The 19,904-nt window shown below is 45.1% G+C and overlaps 1 protein-coding gene across 1 annotated transcript in view; it reads left to right on the top strand.

The window, feature by feature from the left end:
* Positions 1-19,904, top strand: part of LOC139384550 (synaptotagmin-9-like) — a 49,695-nt gene that overhangs the window by 14,995 nt on the left and 14,796 nt on the right. The window contains exons 2-3 of the mRNA XM_071129392.1: positions 9,097-9,601; positions 11,321-11,879. Of these exons, the coding sequence (XP_070985493.1) occupies positions 9,097-9,601; positions 11,321-11,879 (1,064 nt within the window). The remainder of the gene's footprint in view (positions 1-9,096; positions 9,602-11,320; positions 11,880-19,904) is intronic.

Here is a 19,904-nt window from a genome sequence, read left to right as displayed (position 1 = left end):
TCCACCCAGGACAACAGAATGGATCCCAGCCTGCGACCCAAAACAACAACGTCGTAAAAGAGGCAAACGAAGCGGTCTTCTGGTCAGGCTCCGGAGACGGGCACATCACGCACCACTCCCTAGCATACTACTCGCCAATGCCCAGTCTCTTGACAACAAGGTTGATGAAATCCGAGCAAGGGTAGCATTCCAGAGAGACGTCAGAGACTGTAACGTTCTTTGCTTCTTGGAAACATGGCTCACTCGAGAGACGCTAACGGAATCGATGCAGCCAGCTGGTTTCTTCAAGCTTCGCGCCTACAGAAACATACATCTTTCTGGTAAGAAGAGGGGCGGGGGCATATGCTTTAACGAGACGTGGTGTGATCACAACAGCATGCAGGAACTCAAGTCCTTCTGTTCACCTGACTTAGAATTCCTCACAATTATATGTCGACCGCATTATCTACCAAGGGAATTCTCTTTGATTATAATCACAGCCGTATATATTCCCCCCCAAGCAGACACATCGATGGCCCTGAACTAACTTTATTTGACTCTTTGCAAACTGGAAACCACATATCCTGAGGCTGCATTCATTGTAGCTGGGAATTTTAACAAGGCTAATCTAAAAACAAGACTCCCTAAATTGTATCAGCATATCGATTGCGCAACCCGGGCTGGTAAAACCTTGGATTATTGCTATTCTAACTTCCGCGACGCATATAAGGCCCTCTCCCGCCCTCCTTTCGGAAAAGCTGACCACGACTCCATTTTGTTGCTCCCTCCCTACAGACAGAAACTAAAACAAGAAGCTCCCGCTCAGGTCTGTTCAACGCTGGTCCGACCAATCTGATTCCACGCTTCAAGACTGCTTCGATCATGTGGACTGGGATATGTTCCGCATTGCTTCCAACAACAACATTGACGAATGCGCTGATTCAGTGAGCAAGTTCATTAGAAAGTGCATTGACAATGTCGTTCCCATAGCAACGATTAAAACATTCCCAAACCAGAAACCGTGGATTTATGGCAGCATTCGCGTGAAACTGAAAGCTCGAACCACTGCTTTTAACCAGGGCAAGGTGACCGGAAACATGACCGAATACAAACAGTGTAGCTATTCCCTCCGCAAGGCAATCAAACAAGCTAAGCGTCAGTATAGAGACAAAGTAGAGTCACAATTCAACGGCTCAGACAGAGGTATGTGGCAGGGTCCACAGTCAATCACTGATTACAAAAAGAAAACCAGCCCCGTCACGGACCAGGATGTCTTGCTCCCAGGCAGACTAAATAACTTTTTGCACGCTTTGAGGACAATACAGTGCCACTGACACAGCCCGCAACCAAAACCTGCGGACTCTCCTTCACTGTAGCCAATGTGAGTAAAACATTTAAACGTGTTAACCCTCGCAAGGCTGCAGGCCCAGACGGCAGGCCCAGACGGCATTCCCAGCCGCGTCCTCAGAGCATGCGCAGACCAGCTGGCTGGTGTGTTTACGGACATATTCAATCAAGCCTTATTATTGCATCGTCTGTATATCCTTATACAGACGATGCAATCTCAACCACACTGCACACTGCCCTAACACATCTGGACAAGAGGAATACCAATGTGAGAATGCTGTTCATCGACTACAGCTCAGCATTTAACACCATAGTACCCTCCAAACTCGTCATCAAGCTTGAGACCCTTGGTCTCGACCCCACCCTGTGCAACTAGGTACTGGACTTCCTGACGGGCCGCCCTTAGGTGGTGAGGATGGGTAACAACATCTCCACCCCGCTGATCCTCAACACTGGGGCCCCACAAGGGTGCGTTCTGAGCCCTCTCCTGTACTCCCTGTTCACCCATGACTGCGTGGCCATGCACGCCTCCAACTCAATCATCAAGTTTGCGGACGACACTACAGTGGTAGGCTTGATTACCAACAACGACGAGACGGCCTACAGGGAGGAGGTGAAGGCCCTCGGAGTATGGTATCAGGAAAATAACCTCACACTCAACGTCAACAAAACAAAGGAGATGATTGTGGACTTCAGGAAACAGCAGATGGAGCACCCCCTTATCCACATCGATGGGACAGTAGTGGAGAGGGTAGTAAGTTTTAAGTTCCTCGGCGTACACATCTCGGACAAACTGAATTGGTCCACCCACACAGACAGCGTCGTGAAGACCACAGGAGGCTGAAGAAATTTGGCTTGTCACCAAAAGCACTCACAAACTTCTACAGATGCACAATCGAGAGCATCCTGTCGGGCTGTATCACCGCCTGGTACGACAACTGTTCCGCCCATAACCGTAAGACTCTCCAGAGGGTAGTGAGGTCTGCACAACGCATTCCGGGGGCAAACTACCTGCCCTCCAGGACACCTACACCACCCGATGTCACAGGAAGGCCATAAAGATCATCAAGGACAACAACCACCCGAGCCACTGCCTGTTCACCCCGCTATCATCCAGAAGGCGAGGTCAGTACAGGTGCTTCAAAGCAGGGACCGAGAGACTGAAAAACAGCTTCTATCTCAAGGCCATCTGACTGTTAAACAGCCACCACTAACATTGAGTGGCTGCTGCCAACACACTGACTCAACTCCAGCCACTTTAATAATGGGAATTGATGGAAATTGATGTAAAATATATCACTAGCCACTTTAAATAATGCTACTTAACCTGTTGCGACGACCAAACCCGGATCCGGGATTCTATTTATAGACCTAAGCTCATTACCATAACGCAACGTTAACTATTCATGAAAATCGCAAATGAAATGAAATAAATATGCTATCTCTCAAGCTTAGCCTTTTGTTAACAACACTGTCATCTCAGATTTTCAAAATATGCTTTTCAACCATAGGAAAACAATCATTTGTGTAACAGTAGCTAGCTAGCGTAGCATTTAGCGTTAGCATTAGCGTTAGCATTTAGCAGGCAACTATCACAAAAACAAGTAAAGCCTTCAAATAAAATAACTTACCTTTGAAGAAGTTCTGATGTTTTCAATGAGGAGACTCTCAGTTAGATAGCAGATGCTCAGTTTTTCCAAAAAGATTCTTTGTGTATTAGAAATAGCTCCGTTTTGTACATCACATTTGGCTACCAAAAAAAAAAAAAAAAAAAAAAAAAAAACGAAAATTCAGCCCTCAAAACGCGAACTTTTTTCCAAATTAACTCCATAATATCGACTGAAACATGGCAAACGTGGTTTAGAATCAATCCTCAAGGTGTTTTTCCACATATCACTTCGATGATATATCCTTCGTGGAAGCCTGGTTTCTCCTTGCTCTCAAATGGAAAAATAATTGGACCTGGCTTTGCGCTCCAATTTCGACGCAGGGACACCAGGCGGACACTTGGAAAATGTAGTCTCTTATGGTCAATCTTCCAATGATATGCCTACAAATACGTCACAATGCTGCAAAAACCTTGGGGAAACGACAGAAAGTGTAGGCTCATTCCTTGCGCAATCACAGCCATATAGGAGACAATGGAAAACAGAGCTTCAGAGATTCTGCTCATTTCCTGGTTGACGTATCATCTTGGTTTCGCCTGTAGAATGAGTTCTGGGGCACTTACAGACAATATCTTTGCAGATTCTGAAACTTCAGAGTGATTTCTTTCCAAAACGGTCAATAATATGCATAGTCGAGCATCTTTTCGTGACAAAATATTGCGCTTAAAACGGGAACGTTTTTTATCCAAAAATGAAATAGCGCCCCTAGAGATCCAAGAGGTTAATATAATGTTTACATACCCTACATTATTCATCTCATATGTATAAGTATATACTGTACTCTATATCATCTACTGCATCTTTATGTAATACTTGTATCACTATCCACTTTAAACTATGCCACTTTGTTTACATACCCTACATTACTCATCTCATATACAGTGCCTTGCGAAAGTATTCGGCCCCCTTGAACTTTGCGACCTTTTGCCACATTTCAGGCTTCAAACATAAAGATATAAAACTGTATTTTTTTGTGAAGAATCAACAACAAGTGGGACACAATCATGAAGTGGAACGACATTTATTGGATATTTCAAACTTTTTTAACAAATCAAAAACTGAAAAATTGGGCGTGCAAAATTATTCAGCCCCTTTACTTTCAGTGCAGCAAACTCTCTCCAGAAGTTCAGTGAGGATCTCTGAATGATCCAATGTTGACCTAAATGACTAATGATGATAAATACAATCCACCTGTGTGTAATCAAGTCTCCGTATAAATGCACCTGCACTGTGATAGTCTCAGAGGTCCGTTAAAAGCGCAGAGAGCATCATGAAGAACAAGGAACACACCAGGCAGGTCCGAGATACTGTTGTGAAGAAGTTTAAAGCCGGATTTGGATACAAAAAGATTTCCCAAGCTTTAAACATCCCAAGGAGCACTGTGCAAGCGATAATATTGAAATGGAAGGAGTATCAGACCACTGCAAATCTACCAAGACCTGGCCGTCCCTCTAAACTTTCAGCTCATACAAGGAGAAGACTGATCAGAGATGCAGCCAAGAGGCCCATGATCACTCTGGATGAACTGCAGAGATCTACAGCTGAGGTGGGAGACTATGTCCATAGGACAACAATCAGTCGTATATTGCACAAATCTGGCCTTTATGGAAGAGTGGCAAGAAGAAAGCCATTTCTTAAAGATATCCATAAAAAGTGTTGTTTAAAGTTTGCCACAAGCCACCTGGGAGACACACCAAACATGTGGAAGAAGGTGCTCTGGTCAGATGAAACCAAAATTGAACTTTTTGGCAACAATGCAAAACGTTATGTTTGGCGTAAAAGCAACACAGCTCATCACCCTGAACCCACCATCCCCACTGTCAAACATGGTGGTGGCAGCATCATGGTTTGTGCCTGCTTTTCTTCAGCAGGGACAGGGAAGATGGTTAAAATTGATGGGAAGATGGATGGAGCCAAATACAGGACCATTCTGGAAGAAAACCTGATGGAGTCTGCAAAAGACCTGAGACTGGGACGGAGATTTGTCTTCCAACAAGACAATGATCCAAAACATAAAGCAAAATCTACAATAGAATGGTTCAAAAATAAACATATCCAGGTGTTAGAATGGCCAAGTCAAAGTCCAGACCTGAATCCAATCGAGATTCTGTGGAAAGAACTGAAAACTGCTGTTCACAAATGCTCTCCATCCAACCTCACTGAGCTCGAGCTGTTTTGCAAGGAGGAATGGGAAAAGATTTCAGTCTCTCGATGTGCAAAACTGATAGAGACATACCCCAAGCAACTTACAGCTGTAATCACAGCAAAAGGTGGTGCTACAAAGTATTAACTTAAGGGGGCTGAATAATTTTGCATGCCCAATTTTTCAGTTTTTGATTTGTTAAAAAAGTTTGAAATATCCAATAAATGTTGTTCCACTTCATGATTGTGTCCCACTTGTTGTTGATTCTTCACAAAAAAAATACAGTTTTATATCTTTATGTTTGAAGCCTGAAATGTGGCAAAAGGTTGCAAAGTTCATGGGGGCCGAATACTTTCGCAAGGCACTGTATATGTACTGTACTCGATACCATCTACTGCATCTTGCCTATGCCGTGTACCATCACTCATTTATATATCTTATGTACATAATCTTTATCCCTTTACATTTGTGTGTATAAGGTAGTAGTTTTGGAATTGTTAGGTTAGATTACTCGTTGGTTACTACTGCATTGTCGGAACTAGAAGCGCAAGCATTTCGCTACACTCGCATTAACATCTGCTAACCATGTGTATGTGACAAATATATTTGATTTGATTTGATTTGGTTGCAACAGTTTTGGCGGATACTTTTATAAAGAGAGGGTCCAGCTCATTTGTAGGGCTACATATTTTGCGGCTCTTTCAGAACATCAGCTGTCTGGATTAGGATGAAGGAGAAGCGGGGGGGGGGGGGGGGGGGGGGGGGGGGGGGCAAGTTTCTGCAGGAGGTGCTGAGCTGTTGGCCGGGGTAGGGGTTTCCAGGTGGAAAACATGGCCAGCCATAAAGAAATGCCTGTCGTAGATTTATCGGTGGTGACAGTGTTTCCTAGCCTCAGTGCAGTGGGCAGCTGGGAGGAGGTGCTCTTATTCTCCATGGACTTTACAGTGTCCCAAAACTTTTTGGAATTAGTGCTACAGGAGGCAAATTTCTTTTTGAAAAAGTTAGCCTTAGCTTTCCTAACTGACAGTGTGTATTGGTTCCTGACTTCCCTGTAAAGTTGCATATCGTGGGGGCTATTCGATGCTAATGCAGTACACCTGGTCAAGGGCAGTCAAGTCTAGGGTGAACCAAGCGCTATATCTATATATTTAAAAGTTCTAAAATTTTTGAATGGGGCATGCTTATTTAAGATGGTGAGGAAAACACTTTTAAAGAGCAACCTGGCATCCTCTACTGACGGGGTGAGGTCAAAATCCTTCCAGGAGACCCAGCCTGGTCGATTAGAAAGGCCTGCTGGCTGAAGTGTTTAAGGGAGCATTTGACACTGACGAGGGGTGGTCGTTTGACCGCAGACCCATTACGGACTCAGGTAATGAGGCATTGATCGCAGAGATCCTGGTTGAAGACAGCACAGGTGTATTTAGAGGGTAAGTTGGTCAGGATGATATCTATGAGGGTGCCCATGGCTACAGATTTAGGGTTGTACCTGGTAGGTTCCTTGATAATTGGTGTGAGATTGAGGGTGTCTAGCTTAGATTGTAGGATGGCTGGGGTGTTAAGCATATTCCAGCATATTCCAGTTTAGGTCACCTAACAGTACGAGTGCAATCAATTCACATATGGTGTCCAGGGTACAGCTGGGGGCTGAGGGGGGTCTATAACAAGCGGCAACGGTGAGAGACTTATTTCTTGAAAGGTGTATTTTTAAAAGTAGAAGCTTGAGTTGTTTTGGCACAGACCTCGATAGTATGACAGAACTCTGCAGGCCATCGCTGCAGTAGATTACAACTCTGCCACCTTTGGCATTTCTATCTTGTCGGAAAATGTTGTAGTTGGGGATGGATATTTCAGAATTTTTGGTGACCTTCCTAAGTCAGGATTCAGACACGGCTAGGACATTAGGGTTGGCGGAGTGTGCTAAAGTAGTGAATAAAACAAACTTAGAGGCAGGCTTCTGATGTTAACATGTTGAAACCAAGGCTTTTACAGTTAAAGAAGTCAACAAATGGAATCACCTTGGGAATAGGTGTGGTGCTGGGTGCTGGGTGCAACAGGGCGTGGGTTAACCTCAACATCACTAGAGGAGGAGTAGGATAAGGTTACGGCTAAAGGCTATAAGAACTGGTCGTCTAGTGCGTTGGGGACAGAGAATTAAAGGAGCAGATTTCTGTGTGTGGTAGAATAGATTCAGGGCATAAGGTACAGACAAGGGTATGGTGGAAGGTGAGTACAGTGGAGGTAAAGCTGAGCATTGAGTGACGATACCAAGAATATGCATATCCTGGGCCTCCCGGGTGGGGCAGTGGTTAAGGGCGCTGTACTGCAGCGCCAGCTGTGCCATCAGAGTCCCTGGGTTCGCGCCCAGGCTCTGTCGTAACCGGCCGCGACCGGGAGGTCCGTGGGGCGACGCACAATTGGCCTAGCGTCGTCCGGGTTAGGGAGGGCTTGGTCGGTAGGGGTGTCCTTGTCTCATCGCGCACCAGCGATTCCTGTGGCAGGCCGGGCGCAGTGCGCGCTAACCAAGGTGGCCAGGTACACGGTGTTTCCTTGGTTGGGTTGTGTATCGGAGGACGCATGACTTTCAACCTTTGTCTCTCCCGAGCCTGTACGGGAGTTGTAGCGATGAGACAAGATAGTAGCTACTACAACAATTGGATACCACGAAATTGGGGAGAAAAAGGGGTAAAATTAAAAAATAAAAAAAAATTATAATAATAATATGCATATCCTTGCCTCTGGGCCTGAGCTACAGGCAGTTAGATTAGGGTATGTCTTTAGGCAGAAATTGAGAAGAAGGGGGGGTTAAACCAGGTGAGAGGTTAAGCCAGGTGAGGTCTTCGCATGTGTGGAGGGTGTGACAAAGAGCTACCCTAAGGCATTTAGGGTGGGGCTGGGGCTGTATAGTGATATAAAACAATAATAACTAACCTAAACAGCAGTAGACAAGGCATATTGACATTAGGCAGAGGCATGAGTAACCGAGTGATCATAGGGTCCAATGAGCAGCAATAGGTCGGGGCCATTCGGTAGTCTCTGCTACGCTAGGCGAGCTGGAGACACGGCGATTCAGAAAGCTAGCAGGCGGTAGATGGATCTTCGGCAACGTTGCATCAGAAAAGCCTGTTGAAACCACCTTGAACGATTACGCCGCAGACCAGTCGTGATGGATCGGCGAGGCTCTGTGTCGGCAATAAAGGGTCCAGGCCAATTGGCAAAAGAGTTATTGTAGCCTAATAAATAGCTGGTGGACCTTTTCGGCTAGCCTGGAGATGGGCCTAGCTCGAGGCTAGCTCAAGGATAACTGGTGCTTGCTTCGGGACAGAGACGTTAGCCAGGAGTACCCACTCGGATTGCAGCTAGCTAGCTGCGATGATCCGGTGTAAAGGTCCAGAGCTTGCAATAGGAATCCGGAGATGTGGTTGAGAAAAAGCAGTCCGATTTGCTCTGACTTGATATCACGCTGTGCATACTGGCAGGTATTTACCGAGCTGAGGCTGGCTGGTGTCCGAGTTAACCGCTAGCAGTGGCTAACTGAAGACCGCTAGCAGTGGCTAGTAGCTAGTTAGCTGGCTAGCTTCTAATGGGGGTTCCGGTTCTAAAGTATAAAATAGCAGATCTGTACCACATTGGGTGAGGCGGGTTGCAGGAGAGTATATTCAGTCCGTAGATGAAAGTGAGATTAAAATATATACGAAATATATACGAAAAAATGAGAAAAAATATTATTTACACGGGACAAGACGGGACAAGACAAAACAGACATCCGACTGCATCTTGGAAATGTTTGATGTGGTGATGATGATTAATTCTCTCCCAAGCCTTTGTCTTGTACATGTGTCATTGAGCTTTGTTTGTCTCACTGTGCCTCTCAGCTCCTTATATCAGTAAAATGACCCTACTAACTCTCTCCCTTTCTTTCCTCCCTCTCTCCCTGTTTCCCCCCCTCCCTGCATTCTGTAGATGTGTCAGTGAGCCTGCTGTCCCTGGTGGTGACAGCCTGTGGCCTGGCCCTGTTCGGGGTCTCAATCTTCGTCTCCTGGAAGCTCTGCTGGATCCCATGGAGGGAGCGTGGCCCCTCCCCCAGCATCAAGGCGCCCACCCATGGGCACCACGATTCCCCCATGGCACCTTTACAACCCTACGTCCCAGCCAGGGAGCCAGTCTACACGGCCGTCGACCCCCCCGTCCCCGCCCTCGACCGCCGTGAGTCACATCGATGCGCCATTGTCCCTGTGGCATCTGGGACAGTGACGGGGCCGGTGACCCCCGTCTCACCGCCCCCCATAGCGGCGATCATTCCCATCCCAGAGGCGGCCATGAAGATTAGCCACACGTCTCCAGACATCCCCCTGGAGTCCCAGAGTAAAGGCCGCGAGAACGGGGTTCACACCAACCCTCGTACGCAGAGGCAGACCGCTGAGCCCTCACCCTACGTCCGGTCAATGTCTATACACACCGATATTGGGTGAGTACTATATCACAGTCCTCTACTATGATGAAGTCGCTATTGTGCTATGTACTGTGCTTGCATACTGTAGTACTTACTATACCAAGCTCCCTTACAATAAGACTGCTGCTAAGACTGCTACTTTGCTTTCATAATACACAGTATTTAAAATTAGTTAACCACAATGTTTATCACAGTAGGAGTAAAGTTTTCAATACAGTACACCGCCAGTCCATGAGTACCACAGTCCACCAGGATTGGGGTTGATTCCACAAATGTATTATAAATTCAATTAAATTAAAGCCAAATTCCAGGTCAATCTTTTAATTCAGAGATAATTCCATTCCTCTGATTTCCAATGTTAGGTTTAAATTCCAAGAATTCAACAAATTCTAATTAAAATTAAATTCCTTCAGGCTTTCAGGCTGATCATGTCACCGTTCAGACAGCCTAGCTAAACTGGAAATATAGGATTACAGGTTCAAATTATTCAAATGAATTATTACTACATTAAATCTGTTATACTATTTGTGTTCAGTCCTTTAACTGGGTAATGTAAAAATATTGAATTCCAATTAAATTCCAAAGATGACATTTTTTTACAATTGTAATTCCATTCAAATTAAACAAGTACCGTCTAATTCCAATTCCATAACTTGAAGATTTTTTTACATTTCAATGTAATTCAATGTCAATTCTCCACCATGAGTGAATTTATGAATTGAATTGGAATTTCTAGTTAAATTAGAATTTACCCCAGCTGTACAAATATTTAGACTGTCCTTCTGAAGTAAATACATCATAATTGTTCGCGACTTTGGTTTGCACAATATTTTCCACGAGTAAAATACACCTTGAGAGCCCATTCATTAATTTGAAGAAAATGTCTCCAGATTCTTAATTTCACTTTCAGAACATTGTAAACTTCATCCACATTTAGGTAGAAACCATGACTCACTCTGGAACTGCAGTCTGGAAGGTATTCCATTGATATTCCCATAGACAGCGATTTCAATGAGTGGTGAGCTCAAAAAAAGAAAATCTGCATGGATTCTCCTCGGGTTTTTGCCTGCCATATCAGTTCTGTTATACTCACAGACATTATTGTAACAGTTTTGGAAACTGTAGAGTGTTTTCTATCCAATACTACCAATGCATATCCTAGCTTCTGGGCCTGAGTAACAGGCAGTTTACTTTGGGCACCTCAGTCATCCAAACCTCCGAATACTGCCCCCTATCCCGAAGAAGTTAAAGCCCTGTGTGACACAAAAGAGGCAGTTGGGAAATTCTAGCATTAACCAGGTTTAGAACATTGAACAGAAGCTCAGACATAGCAACCCAGCAGCTGTAGGGCAGCTATCCCACTGAGTCTTGTGGAGTCACGTCCTCTACAGAAAACAATGTTCTGTGAGTAATTCTATCCCCAGAGACTCTTTGTATCAATGAGTTTCACTTTAGCTGTTAGTAATTGGTTTGTGTTTGAAGGAAAGTCTATCCACTGCTCAGCACGTAAGACTTACCCACAACTCATCCCTCTTGAAAAACCGAGTAGAGTGAGTTTGTTATTTTTGTCAATTGTTGCTTGAGCCGTAATGTTCATATTTACAGAAATCCTTCATCTATATTATTCAGGTGCTCTATTGTTGTATCAAATACACATTTTCTGTCTCTCTGTGTATCTCCTGTCACCTATGCTGACGATGGTAATGTGTCTCTTTCTGTCTGTCCTCTGCACAGGTCTAACTCAATTCGTAGATTATCCGTAAACAGGTCCAACCCGGACTTTAACGTGGCCCAGTTCCAGAGACAGGACTCTCTGACTGGGATGGGCCTGGGTCTGGGCCGTCTTAAACCAGAGCTTTACAAGCAGCGCTCCCTGGAAGGGGATGAGGGGGGCCGGCGGGGCGGAGGCTGTGGACGCCTACACTTCATTCTTAAATTCGACTGTGACCTGGAGCAACTAATTGTCAAGATCCACAAGGCACAGGATCTCCCCGCCAAGGATTTATTGGGCACCTCGGACCCCTACGTCAAGATCTACCTACTACCGGACCGGCAGACCAAGCACCAGACCAAGGTTCACCGCAAGACACTCAACCCCGTGTTCGATGAAGTATTCCTGTTCCCCGTGGAGTACGCTGAGCTGCCGACGCGCAAACTGCACTTCAGTGTCTACGACTTTGATCGCTTCTCGCGCCATGATATCATCGGCCAGGTGGTGGTGGACAACTTCCTGGATCTGGTGGACTTCCCTGCAGAGACAAAGCTTTGCCGGGACATCCAGTACGTCTCCACGGTCAGTCAACTCATCCTGTTTGATCACTTCCGGCTTTTAGGGGAATGTTTGTTCTGCTTTAACCCTGTTAGATTTACTAAGATAAATGGTAAATTATAACTATAGCAGGATATTAATTTCAGATTAGCCATTTTACAGTACTGTCCTCTGGTTGAATGCCTCATATACAGTTTTTCAAGATGAGCCACAGTAAGCTGTCAGTGAGTCGCTTCATCTGAAATAGAGACAATAAGCTTTATTTTCGGCTGGCGTTAAGGCGGCTCTAGTGTCAAACCTGCGTTAGTTTGCAATTTTGTCATGTAAAAACTGGAGCACTGGCATTTTCCAGCCCTAACGCCGGGTTTGGCAATTTACCTGTCTTATACCAGCTCACTTGTGCTCCGATGAGAGGAGTGGAAATATTTTAGGTGTGTCCTTAAAAACATGATACAAAGTGCTAATTTCAGGCAGCACTGATAGAGATATGTAAGACCAACCAAACGCTGATTTTAGCATTAACGCAGTTGGTTATGTCATGAATTTTGACAGCAGAAACACAGCCCTATCCAGCCGTGACAGACAAGAGTAACCTAATGTGCTTTTGGTGCCTGCATATACTTCGTATTTAGAAACAGAAAAAAACATTAATATATATATTTGTTTCATTTTATTTGGTTAGAAACTGCCCAATGCAATTGCGAAGTAGTCAAGACTCGATAAAGGCTTTGGCTCCTGAGACCGCTTGGAAAACCTCATTACCATAGCTTTATTCAAATATTAAGTTTGAGAGGATTCAAACAGTGAGCTGACATTTCCCTTTCATCTATGCATTGTAGGCAAGCCCACATTATGTTAGCCATGCAGGTCCCGTTTGGACGTGTTTTAAAAAACAAAAATCATGTTGTAGGCTGTGTCAATGCCCATCATGAATAGAGAGATGAGAACCTTGGTGAATACCGGTGAACCTTGTATTCAGAAGTTATCTGTACCTGAAACAATTGCTTGTTTTCCGTTTAATATGTTCAAAACCCAAGCCTTCCCTTAGGCCGACTATAAGACCCAAGCCCTCCCTTAGGCCGACTATAAGACCCAAGCCCTCCCTTATGCCGACTATAAGACCCAAGCCCTCCCTTATGCCGACTATAAGACCCAAGCCCTCCCTTAGGCCGACTATAAGACCCAAGCCCTCCCTTAGGCCGACTATAAGACCCAAGCCCTCCCTTAGGCCGACTATAAGACCCAAGCCCTCCCTTAGGCCGACTATAAGACCCAAGCCCTCCCTTAGGCCGACTATAAGACCCAAGCCCTCCCTTAGGCCGACTATAAGACCCAAGCCCTCCCTTAGGCCGACTATAAGACCCAAGCCCTCCCTTAGGCCGACTATAAGACCCAAGCCCTCCCTTAGGCCGACTATAAGACCCAAGCCCTCCCTTAGGCCGACTATAAGACCCAAGCCCTCCCTTAGGCCGACTATAAGACCCAAGCCCTCCCTTAGGCCGACTATAAGACCCAAGCCCTCCCTTAGGCCGACTATAAGACCCAAGCCCTCCCTTAGGCCGACTATAAGACCCAAGCCCTCCCTTAGGCCGACTATAAGACCCAAGCCCTCCCTTAGGCCGACTATAAGACCCAAGCCCTCCCTTAGGCCGACTATAAGACCCAAGCCCTCCCTTAGGCCGACTATAAGACCCAAGCCCTCCCTTAGGCCGACTATAAGACCCAAGTCCTCCCTTAGGCCGACTATAAGACCCAAGCCCTCCCTTAGGCCGACTATAAGACCCAAGCCCTCCCTTAGGCCGACTATAAGACCCAAGCCCTCCCTTAGGCCGACTATAAGACCCAAGCCCTCCCTTAGGCCGACTATAAGACCCAAGCCCTCCCTTAGGCCGACTATAAGACCCAAGCCCTCCCTTAGGCCGACTATAAGACCCAAGCCCTCCCTTAGGCCGACTATAAGACCCAAGCCCTCCCTTAGGCCGACTATAAGACCCAAGCCCTCCCTTAGGCCGACTATAAGACCCAAGCCCTCCCTTAGGCCGACTATAAGGTTCAACAGCAATATGTGTCTTTTATATCCTGGAGATTTTGCATTGATTTATTGTTGTTGTTTAAAAAAAATGATTGCTGGTTTTTCGTTTCATTTTATTACAACCAATCTTATTAGAATGATTCACCTGCGTGGTTTAATGGTTACAATGTCCGTGGCGCGCCTGCAATGCAACTTCTGGAGATGTGTGAATGGGACCTGATCTGTAAGATGGTTCCGATTATGTTCATAAAACATATACTGCTCCCAAATCGGCCTAACAGTGAATGGACATTCTCCCATTCTCTTTATATTGGATCTTTGTCCAGCTACTGTGAAAAGTTACGATGTTCCGAAAAACCCTCCATAGTCTGCATTGTTTTAATATTATATGGCCATGGGGAGAAATGATGGTGCCTGTAAGTGTGACATTGTCACGGCTTCTATGAGTAGTGGGTGGAGAAGTCAGGCGCAGAGAGCAGGGTAGTTCACAAGATGTGGATTTTTATTTTCCAAAAATCCAGAGAGACGGTCACGCCACACACACAAGGGCGCGTCAAGACCCAGTCCAAACAACAGGACGAAACTGACCGGAAAAATAAATACCACAAAATAATCACACAACATCAACAGAAAAACAAGCCTGCACAAAAGCCGGTGGGCCTACTGGGTTTAAATAGCCCACAACCAAAACCTAAACACAAAACAGGTGCAACTAATCAGACACAACTAAATGAAACAGAAAAGGGGATCGGTGGAAGCTAGTAGGCCGGCGACGATGACCGCCGAGCGCCGCCCGAACAGGAAGAGGCACCATCTTCGGCGGGATTCGTGACAGACATAGCCTATTTAAAACAAGTTGTTATTTCGTTTTGTTTAGAATTTGATTATAATTTTAATTTTAATTTTTAGGCCTTATCAAAAATTAATTTAATCTTGCTTATTGACAAAATGTGGCATATCCCTGCTTAGCCATAATGCAATTTACAGTAAACCTAGACCCTATATAATTGTGAATGCTTTTGAAGCCAAGCAATTACTTAGAACAATGTGGACTGCATATGGGTTCAGGTTAATGTGTTTAGCAAAGATAGGTCTACATTTTGTTATTTAGTTTCTGTAAGCAAAGCTATAATGGACTAACATTGAAATTGGAGTTGATTCCAAGGCAATACATAAAATACAGTAAATATACAACTTGAAGCAACCACATATTTCACCAGGAGCACGTTCTTATTGGCCAGTGAGCGGCCATGCCTCGACACACCCATAACTTGTAAATTCATCAAAACACAGCCCTTTCGCACCAACGCCAGCAAGTGATAGTAGTTGTGATAGGGATCACAGCAAAAATATTTTGGACACACAACTGAACCTATGGCGCTACCGAATGCACTTAGATTTACCATTGTGTTAGGTTTGTTAAAATAGAGCCCAATGTGTGTCATTTGTGGGAGAAAGAAGTCGGCAGGAGACATCTGATAGTGAAGACCTACCCAAGAAAGAGTGTCAACGTGGAGAAAACAGAAATGACTGCTAGCCAGCTCACTGAGCTGACAGTTGGGGAGGAATTAGAGGAGTTAGCTGGTGCGTGGAGCGAATGGATGTCCACTTTTTCAAAGAGGATTTCTCTTGGGATGACTTTGTTCTGTCTTACTGTAGTTCTGGTGCTAATGAGAAGGACGTTTCTTCAAACTGGAGCATAGTATCAGATCATTGTCGTGACACTAAGCATAATGAGAGACTCTGTTGTATTATCCTGACAGGTGTGGGGCAATATGAGGTTCATATTGTTGGGCAGATATGTCAGTACCTACAGTAGTCTTGAAATCCGACAAAGGAAAATAGGCATCATTAACCCATATGGTGCATAGCATGTTATTTAATTGAGTCTAATTTCAGCTAGCCTACCCTTCATTATGTTTCTTCTCCGATTTTGCCTGCGCATACTGTATGTGACTGGTTACAGTATCCTAGGCATTTGACGCTAGTTCCTACTTCAAAAGGGAGCCGTTTGAAAAAAATGGCACGTAGGGAGAAATACAGGATTCTTCCAGGCTAGCCATGATTGGCTGAGATAGTGGAGGGGCTGGAAATGTCGAGAGATGAGTCCTTATCGTTGTGTCACATCACAAGCTTCTGTGTAAAAAAATTATGGGTGTTCCCCTGGTCAGTAAATAGATCATATTTTCTACCACAGATTTTTGGAACAATATAGCTTTGGACAACTGCAAAAGTGTTGCTTAAGCTCTCAACAACATTGCTGCCCTGAATTTCGCTGGTGCTTTCGATAAAGCTCAGTGGCAGAAGGTTGTGAGAGACTACTTTCTGGAGGACAATGCCATGCTGACTCCCAGGTGTTACATTTGAATTCTTAAAGAGATGGGTGGGGCTAAGGCTTAAGAGGGTGTGAATGATGCTGAATAGCCATAAACAAAGAGGAGCTCACTAGCAAATGTTAAAATTACATCAAAAACTTTGAAGTGCTTTTCTCAAAAGTGGGTAAACAAGTATATCAACTTTCATAGCAGCATTACTTTCCCATTACTTTCTCCAATTGCGGTGTGTGATACACCATTTTGAAGCTCCAAGTGTGTACTGTTATAAAATGTATAAAATAAACGTTTTAGTGAAAAATTACAATAAGCCTAGGATCGTGTTGCCAGTCACATATAGTAGACTATCTATGGTAATGTGCAAGGTAATGATGGAATATATGTTCCAGGGCTGTGCACAGAACAGACCTCTGGTGGGGCAGGTGCTCAAAGTGAAAAAAGGGCACCCCCCCCCAACAAAAAACAAAACATGTACCGCAATGATCTGCCACACTCACAGTGGCAGAAAGGCAGGGGAGGGGACTTTTTTTAAAGATTCTTACATTTATGAGAAATTGTCTAATTTGGATAGGCAGTTCATTTTATTTACAGTTACAATTGTATTTTTATTTAACCTTCATTTAACTAGGAAAGTCAGTTAATAAATACAAATTCTTATTTACAATGACTGCTTGGGCAAACCGGACCACGCTAGGCCAACGCTAGGCCAATTCTGCGCTGCCCTATGGGACTCCCAATCACAGCCAGTTGTGATACAGCCAGGAATCGAACCAGGGTCTGTAGTGAAGCCTCTAGCACTGAGATACAGTGCCTTAGACCGGTGCGCCACATGGGAGAAGAGAATAGGAAAATAAATAAATAGGAATAGAGACAAAAAATAAAAATAATAATTTGTTAAAAAAAACATCACCATAATGGGCAGATGCCCCAGCACCCCTAAGGCTCTAACTATCTCATCTCTCAGTAGTGAAGCATTGTATCCTTCAGGAAGATAACTCATAATCACTTTCTCTGCATTGTTCAATCAAAGTGGACCCTTCACCCCATCTCAGCTCCTTTCCACCAGGTCCTAACCTCAGTCAGCAGAGCTAAATGGGACCATGGTGATGATGCCTGAGGTCATCAGGAATGAGTGCTCATCACAGTGCCACACAAATTAGACAACTGACAGCACTGTGTGTGTTTGTGTGATGTAAAAATCAGTGTGTGTGTGTGTGTGTGTGTGTGTGTGTGTGTGTGTGTGTGTGTGTGTGTGTGTGTGTGTGTGTGTGTGTGTGTGTGTGTGTGTGTGTGTGTGTGTGTGTGTGTGCGTGCGTGCGTGTGAGTGTAAAAATACACTACCATTAAAAGCAGCCAGGCATATGTGGGAACTCCTTCAAGACTGTTGGAAATGCATTCCAGGTTAAGCTGGTTGAGAGAATGCCAAGAGTGTGCAAAGCTGTCATTAAGTCAAAGGGTGGCTACTTTGAAGAATCTCAAATATAAAATATATTTTGATTTGTTTAACACTTTTTGGTTACTATGTGATTCCATATGTGTTATTTCATCATGTTTATGTTTATGTGATCGCATTGATGGACCAGCGCCTTTTTCAGTGTGTGAGTGTGTGAGCTACAGTAGCTGTGATGTGACCATTGATCCTGTCTGTGTTTTTCATGTCACATGGAACTGACATTTATCAGAGCTCTGCCCTCCCATTGATTATAAAATATGATTCATATTATTCCAGGGAGGTCAGTGCTGAATCAATGAGGCGTAGCTGATGAAGAGAACACCCTCACACACACTGATATATGATGACATTTGTCACAGAGGGTTTAACACCCACTCAGAGCATTCCTGTACACACAGGTTTGCGATACAGTCACAGAGCAAGGACATCATGCAAATGTTGAGGTATGAATAATTCATGAGCTGGTTATTCTGTCCTCTGTGTTGGGGTTCAGGTGATTCTGTACCTTTAATAGTGATACAAGTCTTTGTAGTTTGTCTGAACAGCAACCATTTTGACTTTCATGAGTTTGGAACCCAGGTGACCTGACCATCATTCCTTCAGGATGACTGTGTTAGAGCCCTGTGCCCTCTTGCCTGGAGAATAATAAGGATAGCTAATGACCTGTCTTTCCCTTCAACCCATATCAATGGAACTCAAAGACACTTAGACCAGGGGTGGTCAATCTTACTCTGTCCCTGGCTGTAGACTTTTGTTCCAATGTGGCTAGTTCCATAGTGTAAGTCAGGGCTGGCCAGCCCTACTCCTGCGAAGCTATATAGAGGGTGAGCAGACTTTTTTTCCAACCAATGCCCTGCTGAGTGGTAGAAACCTGTGTTAGTGCTGGGCTACATTCAAATAGGGATTTGTTTTATTGCGGCCCTTGGATTTTGGATGTAAAGGTTGGGCCTCAGAGTGTACTCAGTGGTAATTATCTGAATGCAGGCCCTCTGCTGCCTTGTTAACATCAGCCGTCCTCTCCCCTCTCCTCCTCTGCTCTCTCTATTCACTGCTCTCCTCTCCTTTCTCCTACTCTGCTCTCTATCTTCACTGCTCTCCTCTACCCTCTCCTACTCTGCTCTCTATCTTCACTGCTCTCCTCTCCTTTCTCCTACTCTGCTCTCTCTCTTCACTGCTCTACTTTCCTCTCCCCTCTCCTCTCTCTTTTCAATGCTCTACTTTCCTCTCCTCCTCTCTCTTTTCACTGCTCTCTCTCTCTTCACTGCTTTACTTTCCTCTCCCCTCTCCTCCTCTGCTCTCTCTCTTCACTGCTCTATTCTCCTCTCTCCTCTCCTCCTCTGCTCTCTCTTCACTGCTCTATTCTCATCTCCCCTCTCCTCCTCTCTCTCTCTCTTCACTGCTCTATTCTCCTCTCCCCTCTCCTCCTCTCTCTCTTCACTGCTCTATTCTCCTCTCCTCCTCTCTCTCTCTTCACTGCTCTATTCTCCTCTCCTCATCTCTCTCTCTCTATACTGCTCTATTCTCCTCTCCTCCTCTCTCTCTCTCTTCACTGCTCTATTCTCCTCTCTCCTCTCCTCCTCTCTCTCTTCACTGCTCTATTCTCCTCTCTCCTCTCTCCTCTCCTCCTCTCTCTCTCTCTTCACTGCTCTATTCTCCTCTCTCCTCTCCTCCTCTCTCTCTCTCTCTTCACTGCGATATTCTCCTCTCCTCCTCTCTCTCTCTCTTCACTGCTCTATTCTCCTCTCCCCTCTCCTCCTCTCTCTCTCTCCACTGCTCTATTCTCCTCTCCTCTCCTCCTCTGCTCTCTCTCTTCACTGCTCTATTCTCCTCTCTCCTCTCCTCCTCTCTCTCTCTCTTCACTGCTCTATTCCCCTCTCCCCTCTCCTCCTCTCTCTCTCTCTTCACTGCTATATTCTCCTCTCCTCTCCTCCTCTCTCTCTCTCTTCACTGCTCTATTCTCCTCTCCCCTCTCCTCCTCTCTCTCTCTCTTCACTGCTCTATTTTCCTCTCCTCTCCTCCTCTGCTCTCTCTTCACTGCTCTATTCTCCTCTCTCCTCTCCTCTCTCTCTCTCTTCACTGCTCTATTCCCCTCTCCCCTCTCCTCCTCTTTCTCTCTCTTCACTGCTCTATTCTCCTCTCCCCTCTCCTCCTCTCTCTCTCTCTTCACTGCTCTATTCTCCTCTCTCCTCTCCTCCTTTGCTCTCTCTCTTCACTGCTCTACTTTCCTCTCC

Source organism: Oncorhynchus clarkii, chromosome 26, assembly GCF_045791955.1.
Source record: "Oncorhynchus clarkii lewisi isolate Uvic-CL-2024 chromosome 26, UVic_Ocla_1.0, whole genome shotgun sequence".
Taxonomy (NCBI): domain Eukaryota; kingdom Metazoa; phylum Chordata; class Actinopteri; order Salmoniformes; family Salmonidae; genus Oncorhynchus; species Oncorhynchus clarkii.
Note: the sequence above shows the minus strand (reverse complement) of the source record. Positions and strands in the feature narration are given on the sequence as shown.